This window comes from Mauremys reevesii, linkage group 7, assembly GCF_016161935.1.
Source record: "Mauremys reevesii isolate NIE-2019 linkage group 7, ASM1616193v1, whole genome shotgun sequence".
NCBI lineage: Eukaryota > Metazoa > Chordata > Testudines > Geoemydidae > Mauremys > Mauremys reevesii.
In genome coordinates, this window is record NC_052629.1 from 52,374,347 (window position 1) to 52,397,658 (window position 23,312).

At 47.3% G+C, this 23,312-nt stretch overlaps 2 protein-coding genes and 1 long non-coding RNA gene across 5 annotated transcripts in view; 2 read left to right on the forward strand and 1 right to left on the reverse strand.

Annotated features, from left to right (window-relative positions):
• The window catches only part of MMRN2 (multimerin 2), a 50,132-nt gene that overhangs the window by 24,352 nt on the left and 2,468 nt on the right, over positions 1–23,312 (reverse strand). Inside the window, exon 1 of one of the 2 annotated variants that reach the window (XM_039482256.1) lies at positions 4,122–4,288. The exons of the other annotated variant lie outside the window; for it this stretch is intronic. The gene's annotated coding sequence lies outside the window, so the exon portion shown is untranslated. Of the gene's footprint in view, positions 1–4,121; positions 4,289–23,312 lie in introns of those variants that run through there. 2 annotated transcript variants of the gene reach the window in all.
• LOC120369232 lies at positions 1,073–8,001 on the forward strand. Its single transcript, XR_005583015.1, has 4 exons — positions 1,073–1,487; positions 1,981–2,246; positions 4,264–4,409; positions 7,617–8,001. It is a non-coding gene; the product is annotated as an uncharacterized LOC120369232 (long non-coding RNA).
• Positions 19,677–23,312, forward strand: part of SNCG (synuclein gamma) — a 41,441-nt gene continuing 37,805 nt past the window's right edge. The window contains exons 1-2 of one of the 2 annotated variants that reach the window (XM_039482259.1): positions 19,677–19,800; positions 22,963–23,065. In XM_039482259.1, coding sequence (XP_039338193.1) covers positions 23,023–23,065 — 43 coding nt within the window. In that variant the 5' untranslated portion in view covers positions 19,677–19,800; positions 22,963–23,022. Of the gene's footprint in view, positions 19,801–22,656; positions 22,813–22,962; positions 23,066–23,312 lie in introns of those variants that run through there. The other variant, XM_039482260.1, reaches the window with a different exon arrangement.

Genomic DNA, 23,312 nt, shown 5'->3' on the forward strand with positions numbered 1-23,312 from the left:
CTGCAGTGGCACAGCTTCACCTCTGTAGCATTTCAGTGAAAATACTACCTATGCCAACAAGAGGGCTTCTCCTGTCAGCATTGGTTCTCCACCTCCCTAAGAGACAGTAGCTAGGTCAATGGGAGAATTCTCCCAGGGCCGCCCAGAGGATTCCGGGGGCCCAGGGTCTTCGGCGGCGGGGGGCCCCGCTTCGGCGGTAAATCAGCGGCGGGGGGTCCTTCCGTTCCGGGACCCGCCGCCAGAGTGCCCCAAAGACCCACGGCGGGGACCCCCCGCCGCCAAATTACTGCCGAGGCGCTGCCCCTGCCGCGGGTCTTCGGGGCACTTTGGCGGCGGGTCCCGGAACGGAAGGACCCCCCCCCGCCACCGCCGAGTTACCGCCGAAGACCCGGCTGCACTCCGGCGGCGGGTCCCGCTTCGGCGGTAATTTGGCAGCGGGGGGGTCCTTCTGTCCCGGAGAGGAAGGAACCCCCCCCCCCGCCAGCGAAGACCGGGATAGAAGAAGCTCCGGGGGCCCGGGGCCGCGAGAATTTTCCGGGGCCCCGGAGCGAGTGAAGGACCCTGCTCCAGGGGCCCCAAAAAACTCTCGTGGGGGGCCCTTGCTGGGCCCGGGGCCTGGGGCAAATTGCCCCTCTTGCCCCCCCCTCTGGGCGGCCCTGAATTCTCCTGTCAACCTAGTGCTCTCTATGCTGGGGGTTAGGTCAGTTTAACTGCATCACTCAGGGTGTGGATTTTTCAGACCCCTAAGTGACACAAGTTATACCGATACAATTTGAAAGTGTAGATCATGCCATAGAAATGTCTGCCTTTCACTTGACTACACCATGGGACAAATCCTGAAGTCTTTAGCCTGTCCTTACTCACTGAAGGCCAGATTCTCAGCTGAAGTCCATCAGGGTAGTTCAGCTGAAGTCAACAGAGCGATGCCAATTTACTCCAGGATCATCATCTGGCTCTAACAGTTTTGACTGATAAAGGATGACATAAAAACTGAAAGAGGCTTGAAATCAATAGGAACTGGGCACCTAAATACCTTTGCGGATTCAGGCCTTACTGCTGAAATCAGAGCTGAAAGCCTGGGACCGGTCCTGTGTGCTTTGCAAGTCAGAACTGGAAGAGACTTTCCCTCTCAGAGCCTCACTACATTCTTCTGAGCTAACAATGCAACTTTGCTTGACTGCCAACTCTAACTAGTATTGGAGCCATTCTGTGTGAAGTCTGCCAGGTTCAGGCAGGCGTGTGCAATCTCTTGGAAACCTGCATTTAAAACAGGACTCTTTTGCGCTAGTGCTTTTGTTCTTTCCCAGTGAAAACAATCCACACCCCAGGAGTCATCATCTGTGCTGATTTGTTTACCCCTCCCAGATACTGCTTCAAAACAACAAGTTCCTTATGAGTTGTTAATCTAAAACAATGCATGCATGGGGAGGCATGAGGGGAGTAACTGACTGCACATATATCTATTCAAAACTGTCCAGATTCAGTAGGTAACCTCATAGTTTATACTATGAGGTTACCTACTGAAAAGCCTGCCCCCTGCATAAGAATAGTTTAAACTCAGCTATTCCCTAACCCCGAGGGAATAGCTGAGTTTAAACTATTCTTATGCAGGGGGCAGGCTTTTCCCTCCCTCAGCCAGTCTCCTTTTCTTACCGGTCCTCCGTACCGGCCTGTACCTGCTTACTTTCACCTCTGGGTATGAAGGCACGTCGGCCAAGTTTACTGTCGAAGAGAAACACAGTCTCCAGCTTTCCCTGGCATAGAAGTCCACGGTGCTGCTAAGGTGCTGCTAGCTAGTACATATGTGCTCCCTGACAATGGACTCAGCTCAGTCAGTGGCGGGACTTTCCACTGCCCCCTAGGCTGGACAAAGACACCACCCCAGGGATGCATTCTTATACACAGATACAAACAAGTTACACATCACTCCTGAGGTATTGAGGTGCAACCCCTCTACGTAGCAAAGTACAGATTCAGTAGGTATTCCAGTTATCAGTCTGAAACTCTGATAATCAGATCACAGAACAGACCTAATGAGCAGACAGTTCCAAATCACCTGCGCTGCAGATGTCCTCTATGAGCTATTAGACCAGCACAGAAGAGCCAGAGCTCAGTGCACTACAGCCTTGACTCCTGCTGGTTGCTCCCCTGCTTCAGCCTGACCAAAACCACTCCCTTTACCAGGGGCTGGGAGAAGGCCTATATTGGTAGATATGTAGCAGCAGTGAACACCCTCTATACCAGAGGTATGTTTAACCCCACTTTAAACTGTTCAAGTGGAGTAAAGGAGAATTGGGGTCAGTAATAGGTAAGGCCTGCTGCTTATTTTGGACAGTTATCAGCATTAAAGCTGGATGAATAGGAATTAAAATAGTTTGGCAGCTGCTAAATAGAATTTCTCTTTGACTGCATTCACGCCCTTCTGTTCACTTCTCCATTCTTTGTAGTTAACCTTAATTTAGGCATTTCCTGACTTTCGAGTGCTTTCCAGTGGAACCTGAAGGTTACATGGGTGTCATGTTTTGTATTTAATCACCATATCTTTTCTTGTTGTCCTGTTCCATAAAGTTTACAACGCATCTTTCACCAGAGGGTCATTTTTCAAGTTGGTATTGAAGTGCACTATAGACAGATGAGCAAGCAGTTTAGCCTTTTATTGCAATTATCTAGCTCTTTTCAACAGTTTCCTTTCAAGGTATGGTATGGGTTAAGAAAAATTCCCAGGTTTCATTAGGATCAAGGATAAAAGTTTATTTCTGATATTAAAGGAGGAACTTAGAGGTCTATAAGCAGGGGCGGCTCTATCTTTTTTGCCACCCCAAGCACGGCAGTCAGGCAGCCTTTGGCGGCTTGCCTGCGGGGGGTCCCCGGTCCCGCAGATTCGGCGGCTTGCCTGCGGGGAGGTCCCCGGTCCTGCGGATTCGGCGGCTTGCCTGCGGGGGGTCCCCGGTCCCGCGGATTCGGCGGCTTGCCTGCGGGGGGTCCCCGGTCCCGCGGATTAGGCGTACCTGCTGCCGAATTGCCGCTGAATCCATAGGACCGGCGGACCTCCTGCAGGCAAGCAGCCAAAGGCTGCCTGACTGCCACCCTCGCAGGGACCGGCAGGGCGCCCCCCACAGCTTGACGCCCCAGGCACGTGCGTGGAGCGCTGGTGCCTTGAGCCGACGCTGTCTGTAAGAGCCTGAGCCAAAGCTCACAGAAGACAATGGGAGTCTTTCTATTGACTTCACTGGCTATGGATTAGGCCCTAAACATTCCCAGAATAACTTTCAAAGTGAGCCAAATTGTTTCCTTATTCAGCTTGTTTATGGGATCACAAAAACCTTGTGTTCTACATCTACTTTTTTTTTCTCCTCTGGGCTTCCTGTGAAACTGTGTCTAGGTTTATTCATTGGATAGACTAATTCTATTGTTGGTCTAATGCCCTCTGCTTTTCATTCCCTCTTGAACAATTTCACTTTGATTAAAGTTACTGCCTGGCAAATGGGCAGGAATAAGACTTTTTGTTGATGGAATAAGTGGAAAAGGCTTCTCTCCAGCATGGTGGAAAGCAATGTTTGGTTCACATCTGCAGGCTAAGGCATTGCCTTCTGCACTCACCAACAACCCAGTGCCACAAATAGTTGAATATTTTAGTTGTTTTTCATGTTTTACAGTCTGTGCTGAACCCAAGCACTGGGCCAAATTAATCCCTGGTGAACTGCACTGACAGAGTTACACCAGGAATAAATGTGACCCATTATCTGTTATTACTCCATTAGATACAGCTTCTCAGCTACTCTCTCAATTCTGCTTGCTGAATGGCTTCTCAAAACATATGTGCCCATCTTTTAGTTTACTTTAATCCAAGTGTCCTGCTTTTTCCACATAACCATTAGTCTCTTCCTTCAGCAGCAAATCAAGGTGTGTCTTGGGCTCCCTATCCTGCAAACATTTAGTTTTGTCTTTACTAGGAAAAAAAGTGTATTCTTCACCCATGTGAACTCACTTGAGGTAAAACCCTAGTGAAGACAAGGTGGTTTGTAGTTTTAACACAAGTTAACAGATCAAGGTAAACACGTGGTTCCCCTGTAGTCTTTAATTTGACCTGCTAACACATGTGAAGAACGGAGGTTACTTACCTGTAACTGGAATTTCTTTAAGATGCGGTCTCTATCTGTATTCCACCTGTGGGAATGCATGTGAGCCATGCGCCCAAGACCAGAAATTCTAACAAGCAATGTCTGTTGGCCTACACATGCTCAGTAGTTCTTCTTGTTCTAGACTGAAGGCTTAAGAAGCAGCATGAGCTGACACTTCTCCAGTTCCTCTTCTTACCGCGGATCCAGTAAGATGCAAACTGAGGGGAAGAAGGGCAGGTAGTAGATTGCAGGTAGGGACCACACATCTCGAAGGACTTCCAGTTATAGGTAAGTAACCTCCATTTCTTCTTCACATGCTGATTCCTATATGTACTCCATGTGTGGGTGACTGACGAGCAGTATTCAGAGTGGAGAGGGGTGTGAGGATGCTGGCAGCAAAGATGTATCAGCAGCAGAGGCCTGAATGGATGGATATGCACTAATTGGCAGCATGTGATGATGCACCCACAAATCTGTTTAGAGATTCTCTCACAGGATAATGCTTGTCTTCGCGACTCTTCTGCTATGGTGAGAAATAGCCTTGGTGGTGATCTGATAGGTGTGGTCCTTTACAAGTAGAACAAAGTGTAACCCAGGGTGCCCAGGGTAGCCCTCACTGGACATGGCAAGTTTGGCTGCAAAAGGGAAAGCAGATACTCCCAAGACTGGTGGGTAATCCTGAAGTTAAACTCTCCAACCAGTCACAAACTGTGCTTTTGACCCCCCCACACTCTTTATCAAGAAACAAAACAAAAAAAAGAAATCACACAGCCCCCTTTATTACATTCCAGTTCTCTGGCTCCCAATTAGCGCATAGGTCCAGTACAGTGAGAAGTTATTTTAAAACTCTGCTCACATTTGCAAAATGTTCTTCTGATCCCAAAGGGCCAGCCACATTTCCAGGTCAATATAAGTTTGGGTCTTACCCAAAATACCACATTGCCAGCCAATCCTTTAGTATCTAAAACTAAAGGTTTATTATAAAGAATGAAGAAAGAACAAGACAAGCTGTTAAATGATAAAGCAGTCACATACATACAAAGATTCAAAGTCCATGTATCAGGTTCTTAGCAGTATTGGTGAGTTTGCTAGCTTGAAAGTCTCTCTGGAGTACATCCACAGCTTGGATGGGTCATTCAGTCCTTTGTTCAGAGCTTCAGTTTGTAGCAAAGTTCTCCCAGAGGTAAGAAGTAGGACTGAAGACAAAATGAAGATGATGCAGTTGCATTTTATATTCCTTTTGCCATGTGGCTTGTACTTCCTTTGTTCCAAACACAAGCTGTCCAGCACATGGCATGGAAAAATCTTACAGTTCTGTCTATAGACATGCCCCTACATGGCTTGCTGGCTCAAAAGGTGTAGTCCTTGTTCCTTTCAATGGGTTCATTGTATAGTTGATGTCCCTTGATGGGCCATCAAGCAGGCCTAGTGCTGATGCCAATCTGTCTGGGAGTGTCACACAGAAACACAGCACAAGTTTGGAAATATAGCTATACCCTACATATATAACTCATAATACAAAGGTGAGACAAACATATCAATAAGATTATCATACTTGGCAAATTATAACATTTTTGCAGCTATCTTACATGTCATATTTGGCACAACTCATTTCAATTTTACAATATTCATAATATCCTAAAGTGTCCCCCAGATTCCATACAGCAGCATCACAAGGCACATCTGACATTGAGTGAATGAATGCTTTTCCTTTTCGCAGAAGCATGGAGTTTTGTGAAGAAAGTATATATGGATAGTTTGGTTGATATGTAATTAATTCAGAAATAACCTTGGGGAGGGATTGAGGATGGAGTCAAAGGGAGATCTTTTCCTTGTGAAAAATAGTATATGGTAGGTCTGCTATGAGGGTGGCCATCTTGCTTATTCTTGTGGAGGAAGTAATAGCAACTAAAAATACAACTTTCATGGGTAAGTGGGACATGGAACATGTTGCTAATGATTCAAATGCTGGTCAATATTGAGATCCCTTTGAGGTGTAGATTTGTCCACTGGCAGAAAAGTCCGAAGTGTTTCACGAATCTCACTGTTCTTGGGTGAGTGAAAATGGAATGTCTGTCTAGCCGGAGGAAGGAAGGCATTGATGGCTGCGAGATGGACCTGCAGTGAACTAATGGAAATACCTGATTTTTTTTTTTAATGACATGAAATAATCTAAAACACTGGGATATCTGGAGAAGGCTGATTATGCTGAGCCCAGGAACAGAAATGTCTCCATTAAGCTAGGTAGCAGGTCCTACTTGAGTCTTTCCTACTTTAAGTAACAATAGTTTGGATGGGTGCCAAACAAGAGCATTCTGGTTCGGATGCCCATGCAAACATCAGGCCATGAGGTGGAGTGAGTGTGGGTTGGGATATCTGATTTTGCCCCCTTCCTACGTTAAGAGATCTGGGAATGGGGAGATCCTGGCAGGAAGATGGACTGACATTCTCAGAAGTTCTGGGAACCAAAACTTTCTGGGCTGCTTGGGTGCTAAGAGAATGACTTAGATCTGCCACGACAGGGCCATTCTCAAGACTTGTAGTACTAGATGAATGGGAGGAAAGGCATAACTGAATTGGTTTGTCCACAACAACAAGAAAGCATCATCCCGAGAGACGTGACCCATAGCTCCTCTGGAACAATACAGAGGAAGTTTTCTGTTGTTTGGAACACACAAAGATCCCATTGAGGAGTTCCCCACTGAGCAAATATATTGCTCAGGACAGAGCTTTGCACCTCCCACTAGTAGTCTGTAGACTGGTGTCTGATGAGGTTGTGTGCTAAAGAGTTTTGAGCACCTGAAAGGTATTCAGCTTGGATAGTGATGCGGTTTCTGATGCACCAGTTCCAAAGCCTGACTGCTTCCAGACAAGGGAGAAGAGATCTTGCTCCACCCTGTTTGTTTATGTAAATCAATATCTACGGTGATACTGTGGGACATTACTTGCATATGGAATGAATGTATAAGCAGAAGAAAAGTCCTGAATGCCATCAGGACTGCACTCAGTTCCACTAGATTGATGTGCAGTCTGGCTTCCTATGGGTACCTTATATGGCATGGTAGTTCAGGTCAGCACCCCAACCCCAAAGGAGTCTATTATGATGGTGGCACTAGGGGTGGGAATGTTGAAGAGGATGCCCATTCTCACTTGTTCTGGATTCCACAAACAAATTAGAGCGGTAATGACTCTGGTGGGAATGGTCACTCTTGTGTTGATATGATCCTGGTCTGCTGAGTAGACCTATTGGAGCCAGACCTGTAGGCATCATAGATCAAGACTGGCAAATGTTGTCACATAAGTGCACGTGGCCTAGAAAAGAGAGGCACATCTTCATTGTAGTCTTTGGTCTGCAAGTAATCTGTAATATCAGATTGCTCATTACCTGAATTCTTTACTTGGGGAGGAAAGCTCTTGTTGAAATGGAATCCAGTGTCACTCCGATAAAGGTTATAGTCTGTGTGGGTGTTAAAACTGACTTCTTTGTTAACACAGACATCCAGCACTGCTAGAAGATGGAACAGGAACAAAGTCAGTGACCTGACTTCTTGGCTGGAGCGACCTACTAGGAGCCAGTCACCGAAAGACAGGGAAACTGTATAACCTTGACATCTCATTTGGGCTACTACCACACAGGAAAAGTTTGTGAATACTCTGAGAGCTGCTGCTACTCCACAGGACGGGACTCTGAACTGGAAGTGTTCTTGATCCACCAGAAATAGAAAGAACTTTCTGTGGGACAGAAGAATATCAACATGAAAATAGGCATCCTTCATGTCAAGAACCACGAACCACATCCCTCCTGTGGGAAGGGGATTGTCTGTGCTAATGTGACCATCCTGAATTTTGACTTTCGAATAAAGTTGTCAAAAGTCCAAAACAGGTCTCCACACTCTATTTTTTGGAGAGACTAAGAAATAGGGGAATAGAACCCTCTCCCTTGATACTGAGGGTGACACTTGTTCTATTGCCCGTCATTGGAGGAGGGAGCCTGCCTTCTGTTAAGAATCACCTCGTGAGGGTGGTCCGTGAAGGGGCACTGGGAAGGGGATTTGTTGGACAGAGGGAGAGAAACTCTATGGAGTATCCTTGATGGATAATTTCTAAGATTCAACTGTCTGTCATGACAGAGTCAATTGTAGGTGAAAAATGAGAGACTGGCCACAAAGATAAGGGGAGTTGAGATGCGTGGCATCAATAGCAGTGGGTGGATCTTGACCAAGACGTCAAAAGTGGCCCTTAGTGGCTGGCTGGGAATGGTTAGAAGATATGGTAGCAGAGGGTGCTGAAAATTGAAGCCCTGAACCATCTAAAGTTTACATGGAGGCTTGACTGGATAGTTGTGGTAGAACATCTGTGGAAGGGATGGCGTTGGCTTATACTCCTGCCTCTAGTGCTTCCTCCTCAGGGTCAGAGTATACATTCCCAGGATGTGTACAGTCACCCTCAGGTCTTTCAAAGAGTGTAGGGATTCAACTGTTTTCTTGTCATATAAATTCAACTTGTTGAGCGGTAGGTCCTGTTTGGTGTTCTGGACCAACTTGGGGAGTCTCAAAGAGTGAAGTCCAGACGCCTCATAACTATATCAGTGGCAAAGAGTCAGGATGCTGTGTCTGCTGCAACTATTGCAGCTGGAAGGGATGTCTTTGCCATTAACTTGCACTCTTCTATGAAAGACTGAAATTTGGCTCTGTCCTTAGGGGGAAGCTTGTCTTTAAAGTCAGCCAGCCTGGAAAAATTGCTAAACTCATATATTTTGCTAACAAGGCCTGATAGTTAGCAATAAAGAATTGCAGGCTTGTAAAGAAAAAGACCTTTCCTCCAAAGCAGTCCAACCTCTTTGAGCCCCTGTCAGCCAGGGTGGTCTTGGGATGTTGTAATCTTGTTCTCTTCATGGCTGCTTGTACCACCAGCAAATCAGGCAGTGGGTGGGAGAAAAGAAATTCAGCCCTTTTGGTGGGGATGAAATAACATCTCTCAGTCCTTTTAGGTGTAGGGGCATGTAAGGCTGGGATGTGCCAGACCACTCTGACTGGCTCCATGATGGCCTGATTAAACAGGAGTGCCACCTTGCTTGGACCTGTAAGCTGCAGAATATCCAAGGGCCAGTATTGCGAGTCCTGGACCTTCTCCATTGGTATCTGGAGATCACTGGCCATTCTCTGCAGTAGCTTCTGGTACTACCTATGGTCATCTGGTAGAGGTTGTGAGGATGGAGTGATGGCTTTTTCTGGAGATGAGGACAAGATTCCCATTGGTACCTATGATCCAGAACAATATCCTCTTCATACTCTGATGGATCCAGTGGGTGCCAAGTAAGAGAGTGTGGTATGACTCAGGGATGGATCTGGGGTGTCTACCATGGGGCTCCTTCAGGCTCCTTTAACACCATAAGGAGGGTTCAACCAGTAGGGAGGGGGAAATCTACTGGTTGGGGGTGGCAGGGCATCAAGTATCAGCAGTCTCTGGGGAAGTCATATCTGGATGGATGGCATCCAGATTTCCTCTGTCTGTCAGGGCTCAGCAGGAGGCTCTGTCAGGGCTCACCAGGAGATGACAGAACGGCTGGTGTGCCTAACTCCTTCAAGCCCAAGAAGTGCTCTGTCTCCACTGGGGGGCCAACGGTACTGGAGGGTGCAGAGGGGATGGTTCTTGTCACCTAAGCATTGTCATACTCCAGCGTGGCAATGTCCCTTGGGAGGACCGGCTTGGAGAGGAGAAGAGACTGAGGGTAAGGGAAGAAGATATTCTCAAGTGTAGTGTGTGTCCATATTCAGGGCATTTTGACGGTTGGAACCATTGGTTCCCATGTGTCCTGAGAGGCTGTAGTTGGGTGGTCCTCTGAAAGATGGACCAGCCCCAGCAAAGAATCAGGTCCAGCACTCCTGGATGTAGTTGGTGGATGTCAATCCTTGGGCTTCAGAGCCGGTACCACGGACTGAAGCAATGTATCCTAGTTTTTTGCACGTTTCACCCTTCAGCTTGGAGGTTTTCAGCAATCCTGATCTCTTGGGATCTGTATGTGAAGGCTCACCTGACATGGACAAACTTGGGGAGCAATTTCATCTTTTATGGATAGATCTGGACAGGGATCTGTCCTTGTGACCATGAAAGTGCATCCTAATCTAATAGAAGCCCTGAAAGAAGAGTCCTTGAGCTTAGCAGCTGTATACTTTGTAAGTTCGTACTTGCAGGGGTGCTGCTTGTCTGTTGGGGCCAATGTACAGGGAAGTCTCCCTGGCACACATAAGAGTGCAGTCTCGTAGCCTTGTCCATAAGGTGTTTCCTTAATCAAAGCTCACAAGCTTCGCATGTCTGCAATGGAAATGAGCGACAGATGCCTCACTTTGCAGAAATATGCAACTCACCCAAGCAATAGAGACAGGGTTGGTGATCATTGCTCATGGAGAAGGAGTGAGGGCAGAAGACACAGTTCTTGAACCCTGGGATTCTGGGCATAGTCCTAGACTGTGGGGAGGGAGTTCCAGTAAGGGGGGGAAACAAGCTATACGGACTATACTATAAAACTCTAAATATATTAATATACAACTATAAAATTATTTACACTATTACTTACAGGCTACCAAAAGAGAAAATTTGGAGAAATCTGTGGACTCAGGGATTTCAACTGAAGCCATGCAATGGTAAGAAGGAACTGGTGGGGCGTTGGCCCGCACTGCCTCTGATGCCCTTGATTTGGAGCACGAGGAGAACTGCTGTCCATGTGTGACCAGAGAACGCTGCCTGTTAGAATTTTCGGACTCAGGCACATGACTCACATGCACACACACATGTGGAATGTACGTAGGGAAGACCAGCACTGGAAGAACTCCAAACTGTGTGAGGATTTTATCTCTGATTAGTTACTACGAGTTAGCTAACGTGAGTTCAGACCACACTTTTTTTCCTACTGGAGACACACAATTTGGTTATGTCTTCATGGCCAAAAAAGGTAGGTTTTTTTTTTTTATAGCATTAGCTATCCTGCCATGCAATCCTAGTGCAGACAGCATAGGCAGTTTTTACTGCAGTGTGGCTAGGCAAAGACAGTACTATACCCCATGCCCCGGTTTGACCTTGTCCAGACTACACTGCAGTAAAAACTATAGACTTATCTCCACCAGGATTTGACTGTACGACAGTGAATGTACATTTGTTATGACACTGTAAAAACACATTTTCTTATGGCAGTGAAAACCTAGCCTTACACACACAGGCAACATGTAGGCCCCAGTCCTGCAATGCTGCTGAGTTCAGAGAGATCACTTGCATGTGTAAAATGACCAAAGCATAAGTGATTGCAGGACTGGGGTCTTAGACTCATTACCAGAGTCTGATATCCTTTCTCAAGAAAAATTCTCATTTAAGTCAATGAGAGTTTTGCCTGAACAAAGCCAGCAGAACCGAACTCTGAATTGCCTTTTCCATGCATTTTATTACCCCTTTGTGTGCACAGGTTTTAGCTGAGTTGTCCATTCACACCTGTTTCTTAATGATTATATTCTCCCCAGAGTCCATCTCCTTAATTATTTTGCAAACTCTAGTGTTTTCTACCTGAGCAGAATAGGGAATTTGTCAGACTCTTAACATTTTTTTTCCCCACAAGAGCACAAAAGAGGGCAGCTACATAATGGTTGCCACTGTCAGTGTTCAGGTGAAAAATAGGGGGCTTGCTTCCTGTCTGATTTACACCAGTGGATCTCCATTGACTTAAATGGAGTTACTCGTGGTTTACACCAGTGTGAAAGAGGAATCAGACTTGGTCCAAAAAAAATTCATGTAGTATTCGGTCTTTGGTCTCTGTGCAAAACCCCCATTGACATGAATGAGATATCTGTGAGCAGAATATAGGTAGAATATTGCATTAAATTCATCCAAGCAAGGAGAAATCATGTCCGTTTATGTAACCCACATTTTTTTCATCTCCCAGCGTTGCACAAAGTAAAGTGCTGTGAACTTTTTAAGAAGATGCAGAGTGTCTTAGCGGGAACAGGGCTTGCCATGATAAACACTGATTTTTCTTATAAGCAGTAATTAGCATGCAAATACCGTGTGCTCTTTTACCACATGAATTAATCTTCCTGCCCTTTGGGCATGTAGCTGAAAGGTTAGCAGAAGGACAGAATGCTCATTGAAGGAGGTAAGTAATGATGTATGAATCATGATGTTAGTGACTATGTCCTATGGAATGTCTTAGCCACTAATCTGTGGTTCAAGCTGTTTGTGAACCAGCCCCATTTGAAAGGTTTGGCCATTTCAATACTTAAATTTAGAAGCTTTACTGTAAACAGGGCTCAGGAAAAAAGGCAAATTAGGCTACATTTTATTTTGAGAAAAACCCAAGCCTTTCCTTGCAACAGTGTTCTACATTGGATTTTTATCTTTTCCTAAAGTGTCCACGATCATTATTTCCCAATTCACATTATCCTCACTGCAAAGCAAATGATCCAGTCACGTCAAAGGCTAAATAATTTGGATTTTATCTTTAGAAATCATGAGACAAATTCATCTCTGGAGTAACGACATTGCTTGAGTCTCAGGGCTTGTCTGCATTTCTCAATAGCAATTGGTGGCTGGCAATCAGAGGCGCTACACTGGTGCTGAAGTGCAGATGAAAGCAAGCTGGGGTTTGCATTGATTGAGCTAATCAAGGTTCCCCCTAGCACAGCGCATGCACACTGAGGCTTGCCTGTGTCTGCATTTTGGGGTGAGCACCAGTGCAGCTACACTGATTGTAGCTACCAAAATTCATGGTCCATTTTGGTCAATTTCACAGTCATAGAATTTTAAAAATCCTAAATTTCATGATTTCAGCTATTTAAATCTGAAATTTCACAGTGTTGTAATTGTAGGACTCCTGACCTGAAAAGGAGTTGGGATGGGGTTGTAAGGTTATTGGAGGGGAGGGGGTTGTGGTACTGCTACCCTTACTTCTGTGGGCACTGCCTTCAGAGCTGGGCAGCTGCTGGCCAGGATCCCAGCTCTGAAGGCAGAGCCACCGCCAGCAGCAGCACAGAAGTAAAGATGGCATGGCATGGTATTGCCACCCTTACTACTGCATTCCTGCTTGCAGAGCTGGCCCCTCAGTTACCACTCTCCAACTACGCAGCTCTGAAGGCAGCAGTGCAGAAGTAAGGATGGCATGATACGGTATTGCCATCCTTCCTTCTGCACTGCTGCTGCTCGTGGGGCACTGCCTTCAGAGCTGGGCGCCCGGCCAACAGCCACTGCTCTCTGGCCACCTAGTTCTGAAAGCAGCGTCAAAGTAAGGTGGTCAATACCATGACCCCCCTCCCCAAAATAACCTTGTGATGTCCCCTGCCATTCCCTTTTGGGTCAGGACCCCCAATTTGAGAAACGCTGGTCACCCCTGTGAAATCTGTCTAGTATAGGGTAAAAGCACACAAAAGACCAGATTTCATGGGGGGAGACCAGCTTTTATGGTCCATGATGCACTTTTCATGGCCTCGAATTTGATAGGTCCCTACTGATTATTAGCCACCGAATGCTAAATAAGTGCTGTTTCTGAGTGCATAAAGAGCTGCAGATTAATTTTAATAATGGTGCTGACAATGGTTTGACCTGTCAGCGCTTGCAGTTAAACCATTTTCAGCACTAATTGAAGGAAGCCCTTGCTGTCCTCTGATTTCAGCAAGGGGCTAATTTTCTGCGTTTGATAGGAATCTCTGCCTCAGTTTACCCATCTGCAAAATTGGTATAAAACATGTGACAGATTGACAATATCCTGGACAAACCTTATGGAATTAATAAACCAGGGGCCTCCTCTCCTGTTTGAGCTTCACCAACATCTGACAGCCAGGGGCGGCTCTAGAAATCGGGCTGCCCCAAGCAGCGTGGAGCGCTGCGCCGCCCTTCCCCGGTCCCGCGGTGGGTCCCCTCTTCCCGCGGCTCCGGTTGAGCTCCTGCTGGCATGCCTGCGGCAGGTCCACCGGAGCCCGGGACGAGCGGACCTGCCGCAGTCATGCCTGCGGGAGCTCAACCGGAGCCGCGGGAAGACGGGACCCGCCGCAGTCATGCCTGCGGCAGGTCCGCTCGTCCCGGGCTCCGGTGGACCTGCGGCAGGCATGCCGGCGGGAGCTCCACCGGAGCCAAATGCCGCCCCCCCGGGAAACGGCCGCCCCAAGCGCCTGCTTGGCGCGCTGGTGTCTAGAGCCGCCCCTGCTGACAGCTGTGACTGGCTAGCCTCCTCCAGGGTAGAAAAGAGCTCCTGGCTACGTGCGTCTCTGACCTCTGAGTCATCCTCTGCCTTTGGTTCCCCCTCCCCCCCCCCCCCCCATCCAAGATTTCCTCCTCCTGGCTCAGTCCACATTTGACTGGCATGTGAACCGCCAAGTATTCGCAGTGGTCTTTGTTGTGGAGGTGGGGTTGTCACCAAGTATTGTGTCCAGCTCTTTCTAGAACTGGCAGCTTGTGGGCGCAGCATTGGAGCAGTGGTTTGCCTCCTGCGCCTTGTGTTAGGCATTCCGCAGCTCCTTCACTTTGACCCTGCACTGCAGTGTGTCCTGGTCGTGGCCCCTTTCTGTCACGCATCGTGAAATCTGTCCGTAGGTATCATCATTCCTACAGTGGGAATGCAGCTGGGGTTGGACAGCCTCCTCTCCCCAAATGCTGATGAGGTCCAGCAGCTCGGCATTGCTCCAAGCGGGGGATCGCCTGGTGTATGGAGCAGGCATGGCCACCTGGAAAGATGTGCTGATACCACTGTACGCATCACCGAGCAAACAGGAAGGGGACTTTCAAAATTCCAAAGGAATTTATGGGTGGAATAACTGTTGGTCACGTGAGGGTAGGGCAGTAGAGTTCAAACCGATGACCAGAGAAGCGAGAACAGGCATTGTGGGACGACACCTGGAGGCCAATTGCAGCATTGTAATCAATCACTGTCTACACTGGCACTGCAGTGCTGTAGCCCTGACACAGAAAGCTGCAGTCCTCTCATCAGGGTGTTTTTTTTACAGTGCTACAACTGTGCAGTTTCTGCACACTAAGTGGCTTGGCAGTGTGTACACCTCGGGAGTTACAACACAGAAAGCTGCTTTACTGCACAGAAACTTGCCAGTGTAGACAGGGTCTAAGCTATTGCTAAGCAGACAGTGGATGCTCCATTTGTTTGCACAGTCACCACCCTACCAGCATCTGAGCACTTGAGCACCATATAATACCTACAGGGGTGGCTCTAGACATTTTGCTGCCCTAAGCATGGAGGATCCGCTGGTCCCGCGGCACGCCTGCGGGAGGTCCGCCGAAGCCGCGGGACCAGCAGACCCTCCACAGGCAAGGCGTCAAAGGCAGCCTGCCTGCCGCCCTAGCGGCTACCGGCAGAGCGCCCCCCGCACTTGCCGCCCCAGGCACGCGCTTGGAGTGCTGGTGCCTGGAGCCGCCCCTGAATACCTAATTGTATTTCATCCAAGCTAATCTTATTTCAGGCAGATGTTGTCTGTGTTCAATGTGAACTCTCCACATATGAGAAGCTAGGAGTTTTCAGGGGTCAGCCAATTCCTAAGAAAGTCCCTGTTTTACTTTTATAGCAATAAACTAGTCAACATGAAACAAGGCTTGATTCAATTGACGAGTGTTTTCCTGTAAAAGCAGACAAGGCAAATAAACTATTGAGCTAGGGCATTGTTCTGACTTCCCCCTGAAAAAGAGTGATGGGGATTTTGTGTGTTTTTTTATCTGCTCCCAACACTTTGAAGAGTCACTGCACTCTTATTTTGTCACCCAAACAGAGTAATCCGTATGTGGAGCTGCTGGCTTTTGACCTTCCCCACAGCAGACTTAGGAGCAGTGTTGAAGGAACGGTAGGATGTGTGCTATTGTGAGATAATGACACACCTGGGGTGATTCTGGGAAGCCTTCATATAATCAAGAAAAAGTTATATCTAAAAATGATGTGCCTAGGCCCTGATGTGTGTTACTGCAATTACCAAATAATTGGGGGGAAGGGTTTTTTCCCAAGTTTTTGCTTTTGCTATATTTTAAGAATTGCTGTGAAAATGTGTTCACTAAAATAAAAACAATGTAGAAAACTGTAACAGATTAAGATTATCTGTGTGAGAGCTATATGGCCAAACCATTCTCCTGTGCCCAGGGCCACCCGGGGGGGGGGGGTAAGTGGGGCAATTTGCCCCAGGCCCCGGGCTCCGCAGGAGCCCCCACGAGCATGGTTGAGGCTCCCTCCTCTCCCGGAGCCTCAGACCATCCAGCAGCGTCCCGGACAGCTCCAGCGGGGCCCCTGAGCCCCGCCCCGCTCAGAGCCGCATGGTGAGGGGGCGGGGCTGCGAGCTTCAGGCTGTGCGGAGGGAGCTGAGCTCAGCCTGGAGCTCCCAGCCCCGCCCCCTGACCACGCGGCTCTGAGCGGGGAGGGGCTCGGGCCCCGCCGGAGACACGCTGCCTCTGTCGAGCGAAGCTCCTGGATGCGCTGAGGCTCCGGGTGAGGGGGGAGCCAGGAGTAAGGGGGTCAGGGCTGGGGGGGTTGGCTAAGGGGCAGGAAGGGGGCAGAGATTGGGGGGCGGTCAGGGGACAGGGATGGGAGGGTTAGATCGTGGGCATTCCAGGGGTCTGTCAGGACTCAGTGAGGGGGTGATAGGGGTTGGGGCAGTCAGGGGACAGGGAGCAGGGGTGAGGTCCTGGGGTGGTAGTGATGGGGGGGTCTCTGGGGGATGGTGAGGGGGCAAGGAGCAGGAGGGGTTGGGGATTCTGAGGGGGGTAGGCAGTTGGGGGGCACAGCCTTCCCTACCCTAAAGCTCATTCAGCAGTTTGAGGCTTGCAGAAGAGCCAAGCTGTGAGCTTTTCCATTAGGGCTACCATCCCTTTCACTTCTCAAATGCCAAATTATAGTCTATATTTAATTTCAGTGCCATAGGGAGATTCATGTCAGGGGAGGGTAGCTTCATTTAAAATTAGCCACTGGGGGAGGGATCACATGAGAAAAGCAATATTCTTCCAAACCCTACCAAGAGAGACCCCCCCCCTGGATTCCCTGAGGCTCCAGAGGGGTTAATTCAGTGGTTCTCAAACTTTTGTACTGGTGACCCCTTTCACATAGCAAACCTGTGAGTGTGACCCATCTCCCTTATAAATTAAAACTTTTTTATATATTTAACACTATTATAAATGCTGGCGGCAAAGCAGGGTTTGAGGTGGAGGCTGACAGCTCGCGGCCCCCAGTAATAACCTCGTGACCCCCTGAGGGGTCCTGACCCCCAGTTTGAGAACCCCTGGGGTAATTTAATTTTAACACCCTATGTCCATTCACATGCATGTGCTATTTTGAGCATTTCAGTTTTCACAACATAGACTTATCCCAGATTTGGAACAAGCTCAAATGCTCAGTTTGTAGAGTATGTACATAAGCTATACTAAAGACAAATCCACAGTAACCGTCTCCAGTTTGTGAGGGACCCCATGGAGCCAGTCTCTAGGAAACAGATAAATGCATGGAGGTTAAGTCCATTAATGGCTATTAGCCAGGATGGGTAAGGAATGGTGTCCCTAGCCGCTGTTTGTCAGAGGGTGGAGATGGATGGCAGGAGAGAGATCACTTGATCATTACCTGTTAGGTTTACTCCCTCTGGGGCACTTGGCATTGGCCATTGTCGGTAGACAGGATACTGGGCTGGATGGACCTTTGGTTTGACCCAGTATGGCTGTTCTTATATTTTAACCTAAATGAACTCAAAGTTATGGAGACAGATATGAGTCAAGGAAGCCAGCAGAGTATCAGAAACCTGGAAAAATCTCTGACTGGATGGGTTCAGGCGTTTGGTCACAAGCTGAGGTGGTTCAAAAAGTTTTGGGTTTTTTTTTTTTAAGCAGAATTTTTTTTATTGTTTCTTTAAACAATCAAACACAGCAAGCAGCAGATATTTGGCCACACACTTCTGAAACCCCAAACCATATTCAGGTTATGGCAGACTAATTTCAGCTTTTCAATTAAAAAAACCACAACAAATTTTGAAGGAAAGCAGACGTTGTCCGTGATTTTTTTTCTGCTTTTTAAAAACCCCTAGTTTTCGATCCAGAAACAGTTTTGCCGGCACATATTTGTCCAACCCTTTTAATGAGCTTTAGTGCCTTTTAGCACTAGCTGATGCTGAGAACCAGTGATACCTTGTAAAGAAGTTTTTCTCAAAACTGGATTTGTGCCGAGATGCAGAAGGTTTATTTTTCCCAGGGCCGCCCATGGGGGGGAACAAAGGGGCAATTTGTGCTGGGCCCCGCAGGGGCCCCCACGAGAATATAGTATTGTAATTTTTTTTTTAATGGAAGGGGCCCCTGAAATTGCTTTGCCCCAGGCCCCCTGAATCCTCTGGGTGGCCCTGCCTGTGCCTGGCTGAAGATCCAGCACAGCAGCCAGATCTTACCTCTAATGGCACCAATTATAGCTTCTATAACTGGCTCATAGAACATTAACTTAAATGCTTGGTTTGTTTTTGAACCAAAAGGAGAACAGATCACTCACTGAGACTAAATGGAATCTGAGTGGGCAGGTTTACTTCTCTGAGTTTTAGCCCCATGAAGGCCATTGGGACTTTAGCTATAATTCTGCTCAATCATTTGAACATTCAGGGGAGTGGATGTATAGCCTAGTGATTTTAAACCATGACTGATTTGAGGAATAAACTCTTAGTAAGCATTGTGTGGTAGCTCTACCCAATGAAAATGAGCTGAAGCTATATGCTATGTGGATGATACAACAGCGTGCATTATAAAGGCACAGCATTTGCTCTTCAGCTGGATCTTTGAAAGTAAGAGAAATCTTTGGCAAGGATCTAGAAATCCTACTGGGGCAAATAAATCTGCTTTTCTTTTCAAATGCTGCATCACAGTGTCCCTGGCCTTGTATGCTCTTCACCCCACATCTATACAAACAGGAGCACCGCCAGCTTTTTTGGCGCCCTAGGTGACGGAAGGTCCCGCCCCCGACATGGCACCCCCGACAGAGGTGGCAGAAGGTCCCAACCCCGAAATACCGCCGACGACCGGGGTGGCCAAAGATCCGGTCACCCCGGTCGTCACTCCCCCAAATGTTAGCGCCCTAGGCGACCACCTAGGTCACCTAATGGGTTGTGCCGGCCCTGCATACAAAGAATGGTATTCCTGCCTGTTTGGCAGGTCCAGCCTAAAGGTCAGTGAAAACACCCATATTCCTCCTGCACTTCACCACATACCACAAGCACAATCCTTTCTTGAGCTCTCCATGGAATGATGCAACTCAGCACCAGGCCCTGTATAGGGCTGTGGTTATATGCTGCAATCTACCTGCAAACTGCTCCAAATTAGGCAAAGACTCTTCCAAGGTGGCTTGTTTGTTTAAGCTGGGCTTGAATAGTCCACAGAATGTGTCAGCCCTGTAGTGGTTAACAGTGTGCCACCACTGCCATCCTATTTGCTAGATGTGTTGGCCTTTTCATTAGGCACTAATCTGAGACTGCCAGTTGGCTATCAACAAAAATAGCTAACACCTGGGTGCTGACATACCGCAACCTTAAAAGCCCCTCTTTGACTTTGGCTCCAATGCTGGGCTATTTTTGGAGCTTCCTTGTATCCGGTCACATCCTCAGGCTGCTCTCTAAGAGACCATCTCCAGAAGCAAGAAGGCTGATTAAAATAGCAGATTCTTCCTCACCATTAGGCCATCTGCTGTACAGTTAGAGTGAGTAGTACAAACATTCCTATGAGCTACTATGGGAAAATAACCAATGATGGAGTTTTTTGGTTAGATATATGTGCAATCTAGAATGTGTGTTTTCTATCCTCCTCTCAAACTCACATCTAACTTGATGAAGGCTGGTGAGGAGAGACTCACGAGACTGCTCAATTTAACTCTCTTATGTCCCTGTCCTCGCCATTTATCCTGCTAGGAAAATGGGCAAGTATGATCCACTGAGGTCAGCTACCTGGGAGATATTTGGGTCTCACGACCAAGAAGGGCTCTCCGTGATTGGCCAGCTCATAGAGAGCAGAGCTGCTCAAAATATTTCAATATAAATGATTTTCTTGTTCAATTTTTTGTGGAAACACTGCTCACTGTGAATTTTTTTGATATTTTTATTTTATACAATATTTTTCATGTTTTCCTTTTTCTTTTTTTTTCTGACCTCTTCCTTTTTTCCCCTCATATTGTCCTTGTTTTACTCTTCCCCTTCCCAGAAATTTTGGAAAACTGATTTCCTTTTTCAAAATGACTGGGAGGAGAGAAGGAAAGAAGAAAATAAAAAACAAAATATAAATATATAAATTTTAAAATATTAAAGTTGGTTCAAAATGAAAATAACTTTAGGATATTGACATTTTTCATAAAATTGTTGACCATCTCATAGAGAGAGCATTCCTGGCTACAGGTGACACCTACAGCAGGGGGTTCTCAAAGTGGGGGTTGACACCTTTCAAGGGGTCACAAGGTTATTACTTGGGGGTCGTGAGCTGTCAGCTTCCACCCCAAATCCTGTTTCGTCTCCAGCATTTATAACAGGTTAAATATTTTTAAAAAGTGTGCTTAATTTATAAGGGGGGAATGTCTCACTCAGAAGCTTGCTGTGTGGAAGGGGTCACCAATATAAAAGTTTGAGACTCACACAGGGCCGCCCAGAGGGGGGGGCAAGAGGGGCAATTTGCCCCAGGCCCCGAGCCCCACAGGGACCCCCACCAGAGTTTTTCGGGGGCCCTGGAGAGGGGTCCTTCACTCCCTCTGGGGGGCCCGGAAAACTCTTGCGGGGCCGGGCGCAGGAGCTTCTTCTGCTCCCAGTCTTCGCCGGCGGGGGGTCCTTCTGCTCCGGGGCGGAAGGACCCCCCGCCGGTGAATTACCGTCGAAGACGGAGCGGGACCCGCCGCCGAAGTTCAGCTCGGTCTTCGGCGGTAATTTGGCAGCGGGGGGGCCCTTCCCTTCCAGGACCCGCCGCCGAAGTGCCCTGAAGACCCGCGGCGGGGGCCCCCCTCCGGCGAATTACCGCCGAAGACCGGGCTGCACTTCGGCGGCGGGTCCAGCTTCAGCGGTAATTCGGCGGCGGAGGGGGGGGGCGCTGCGGGTCTTCGGGGCACTTCGGTGGCGGGTCCCAGAACGGAAGGGCCCCCCGCCACCGAAGACCCCGGGCCCCTGGAATCCTCTGGGCGGCCCTGGAATCACAGACCTACAGAATTGTTCAATCAGTTTTCTGTGTTCATACAGCCACTAATCCTACACCACAGGTTACTTGCACATAGAAAATGACTTATAGGCCAAGAGGATTAAAAACCACAGGCTTTCTGGAGTGCATTGATAAATTATATGCGCACCCATTGAAATGATAACCTGTTACTACCCACTTCTTACTCTATTCTGCGGCTTTGTTTACTCATTGGTTATCCACAAAAGAGTCTGGTCACAAGCACCTGATCCGAAGGCTGAGCACTAACTTTTATGAGTTCTATTCTTCTTGAACTCTTTCTGTTAGAATAGTCTTGTTATTCTGAGGGCATCTTATTGCTGAGGTGACACATCCATGCAGCTGATGAGCTGCAATGAAACACCTCATCTTAGGTGTAGAGCCATCACCAGGCATCTGTTCTCTCTGTCTGGTTATTTTAGGCTTTTTTAATGTATCAGTCACTGTGGTATCTAGTTAAATTCAAACAGATGCTGTGAACAAAATAATGCTCTATTTGTTTTAAGGGGACTTCTGGCTTATTTTGCAAAGCCTGCTGCCTGTTAAACATGCATGGAAAATAGCAGGGTATGGGAAATGATCATTTTTGTAGGGTTGAGAGGATATAATCGGTAGAGATACTACAGAGTTACCTTCTGTTTCTTTAGCAGGATTCTGAAATGACAGTGTGCTCTCATTTCAAGGGTAAACCTAAGTCTGATGGACAAGAACTTGGTAGTGAGCCATGTTTTACCTCACTCACTGTAGCTAATTGTATGGTGTTTTATCTCCATCCTACCACTTACTCGCCCCCTAATGCTTCATTCTATTCATACTCTGGTGGACGTAGAAGCCCAACTTTTCAAAGTCAAATATGGTCAACAGGTCACAGACCTTTACAAATGCTTAACTTGTTGCCTGCAATTTGTGTGCATGCTTAACTGGATGCCTGAGCATGTGAATACAAGATTTCTATGTGCATTTGGGGTATCTGCATGTGTATTCCCATGCAGATACCCCAAATGCACAGTCCTTACTTTGATAATCTGGACCAGAATCTACAACTTGGATTGTGAACCTCATGAATGGAGACCAGCATAAACTGTCTCCCTCCACAGAGTGATTTCCTCCCTCCACTGCCAGCTTTGGAAATGGTTTTCTCCAAGCAAAGCATAAATCTCTGCATATATCTGGGTGTCTCCTTCCCATGTATTAGAGATGCCATCAGCCAATAAACATCACTGCTGTAACCTGTATTATGTTGGAGAGCAGGACTGGCACTATGACTCAACTCACCATAAAACCTCATTCTTAAAGGTCCCCTGAGAAGGAAGTGTTACTTTCCAAAATGAAGCTGGAAATGAGGAATGTATGGTGCTACGCACGTGGTTACACAGGCAGAAAAGGAAGAATCCCATTATGCCAATAATTTTATCATGGCAGATCTTTCTGGCTGTAAAGCTCTTGTTAAACTTCAGTCCTTATCAAGAAGCCTGAAGTGTTTTTGAAATACGATTTCACCACTGTCCAGCCTTATGGTCCAGTGAGTATTGTCTTGCACATGGGGAAAAAAAGGTATCCTTTTTGGCTTGCTTCCCTGTGCTAGAATGGGTCGGTGAGTGTTTTAAAGGCATTATGCTAAGTATTGTGCAGTGTGTCTCATTATTCAACAGTGTGTCTCATTATTCAACAGTACCTCTTCTGGACAATAAACAACTGACACCAACAAGCTCAAAAGAAAGTCTGAAAAATAATGGCTGTGACAGACTGTGGAGAGGACTTAACTATGCATCTAGGTAAGGCTTTGAAACAAGTCAGTTTCTAATTTTGTTTGTTTGTGTCAGAGGGAAGCATAGCATTAACAAGGTTTTGTTTTTGATTGCTTGCTGTGTAGATTGATTTTTGCTATTTTGCTTTCCACAAAGGCATTCGGAGAAATTAATAATAAAAAAGTGTCAGTACATCCTAAAGCATGGAGCTGTGAATAGCACTCACTGTGCTGCTGACCCAGATTGGACTCTGCAGTACCAGTCAGTGATTCAA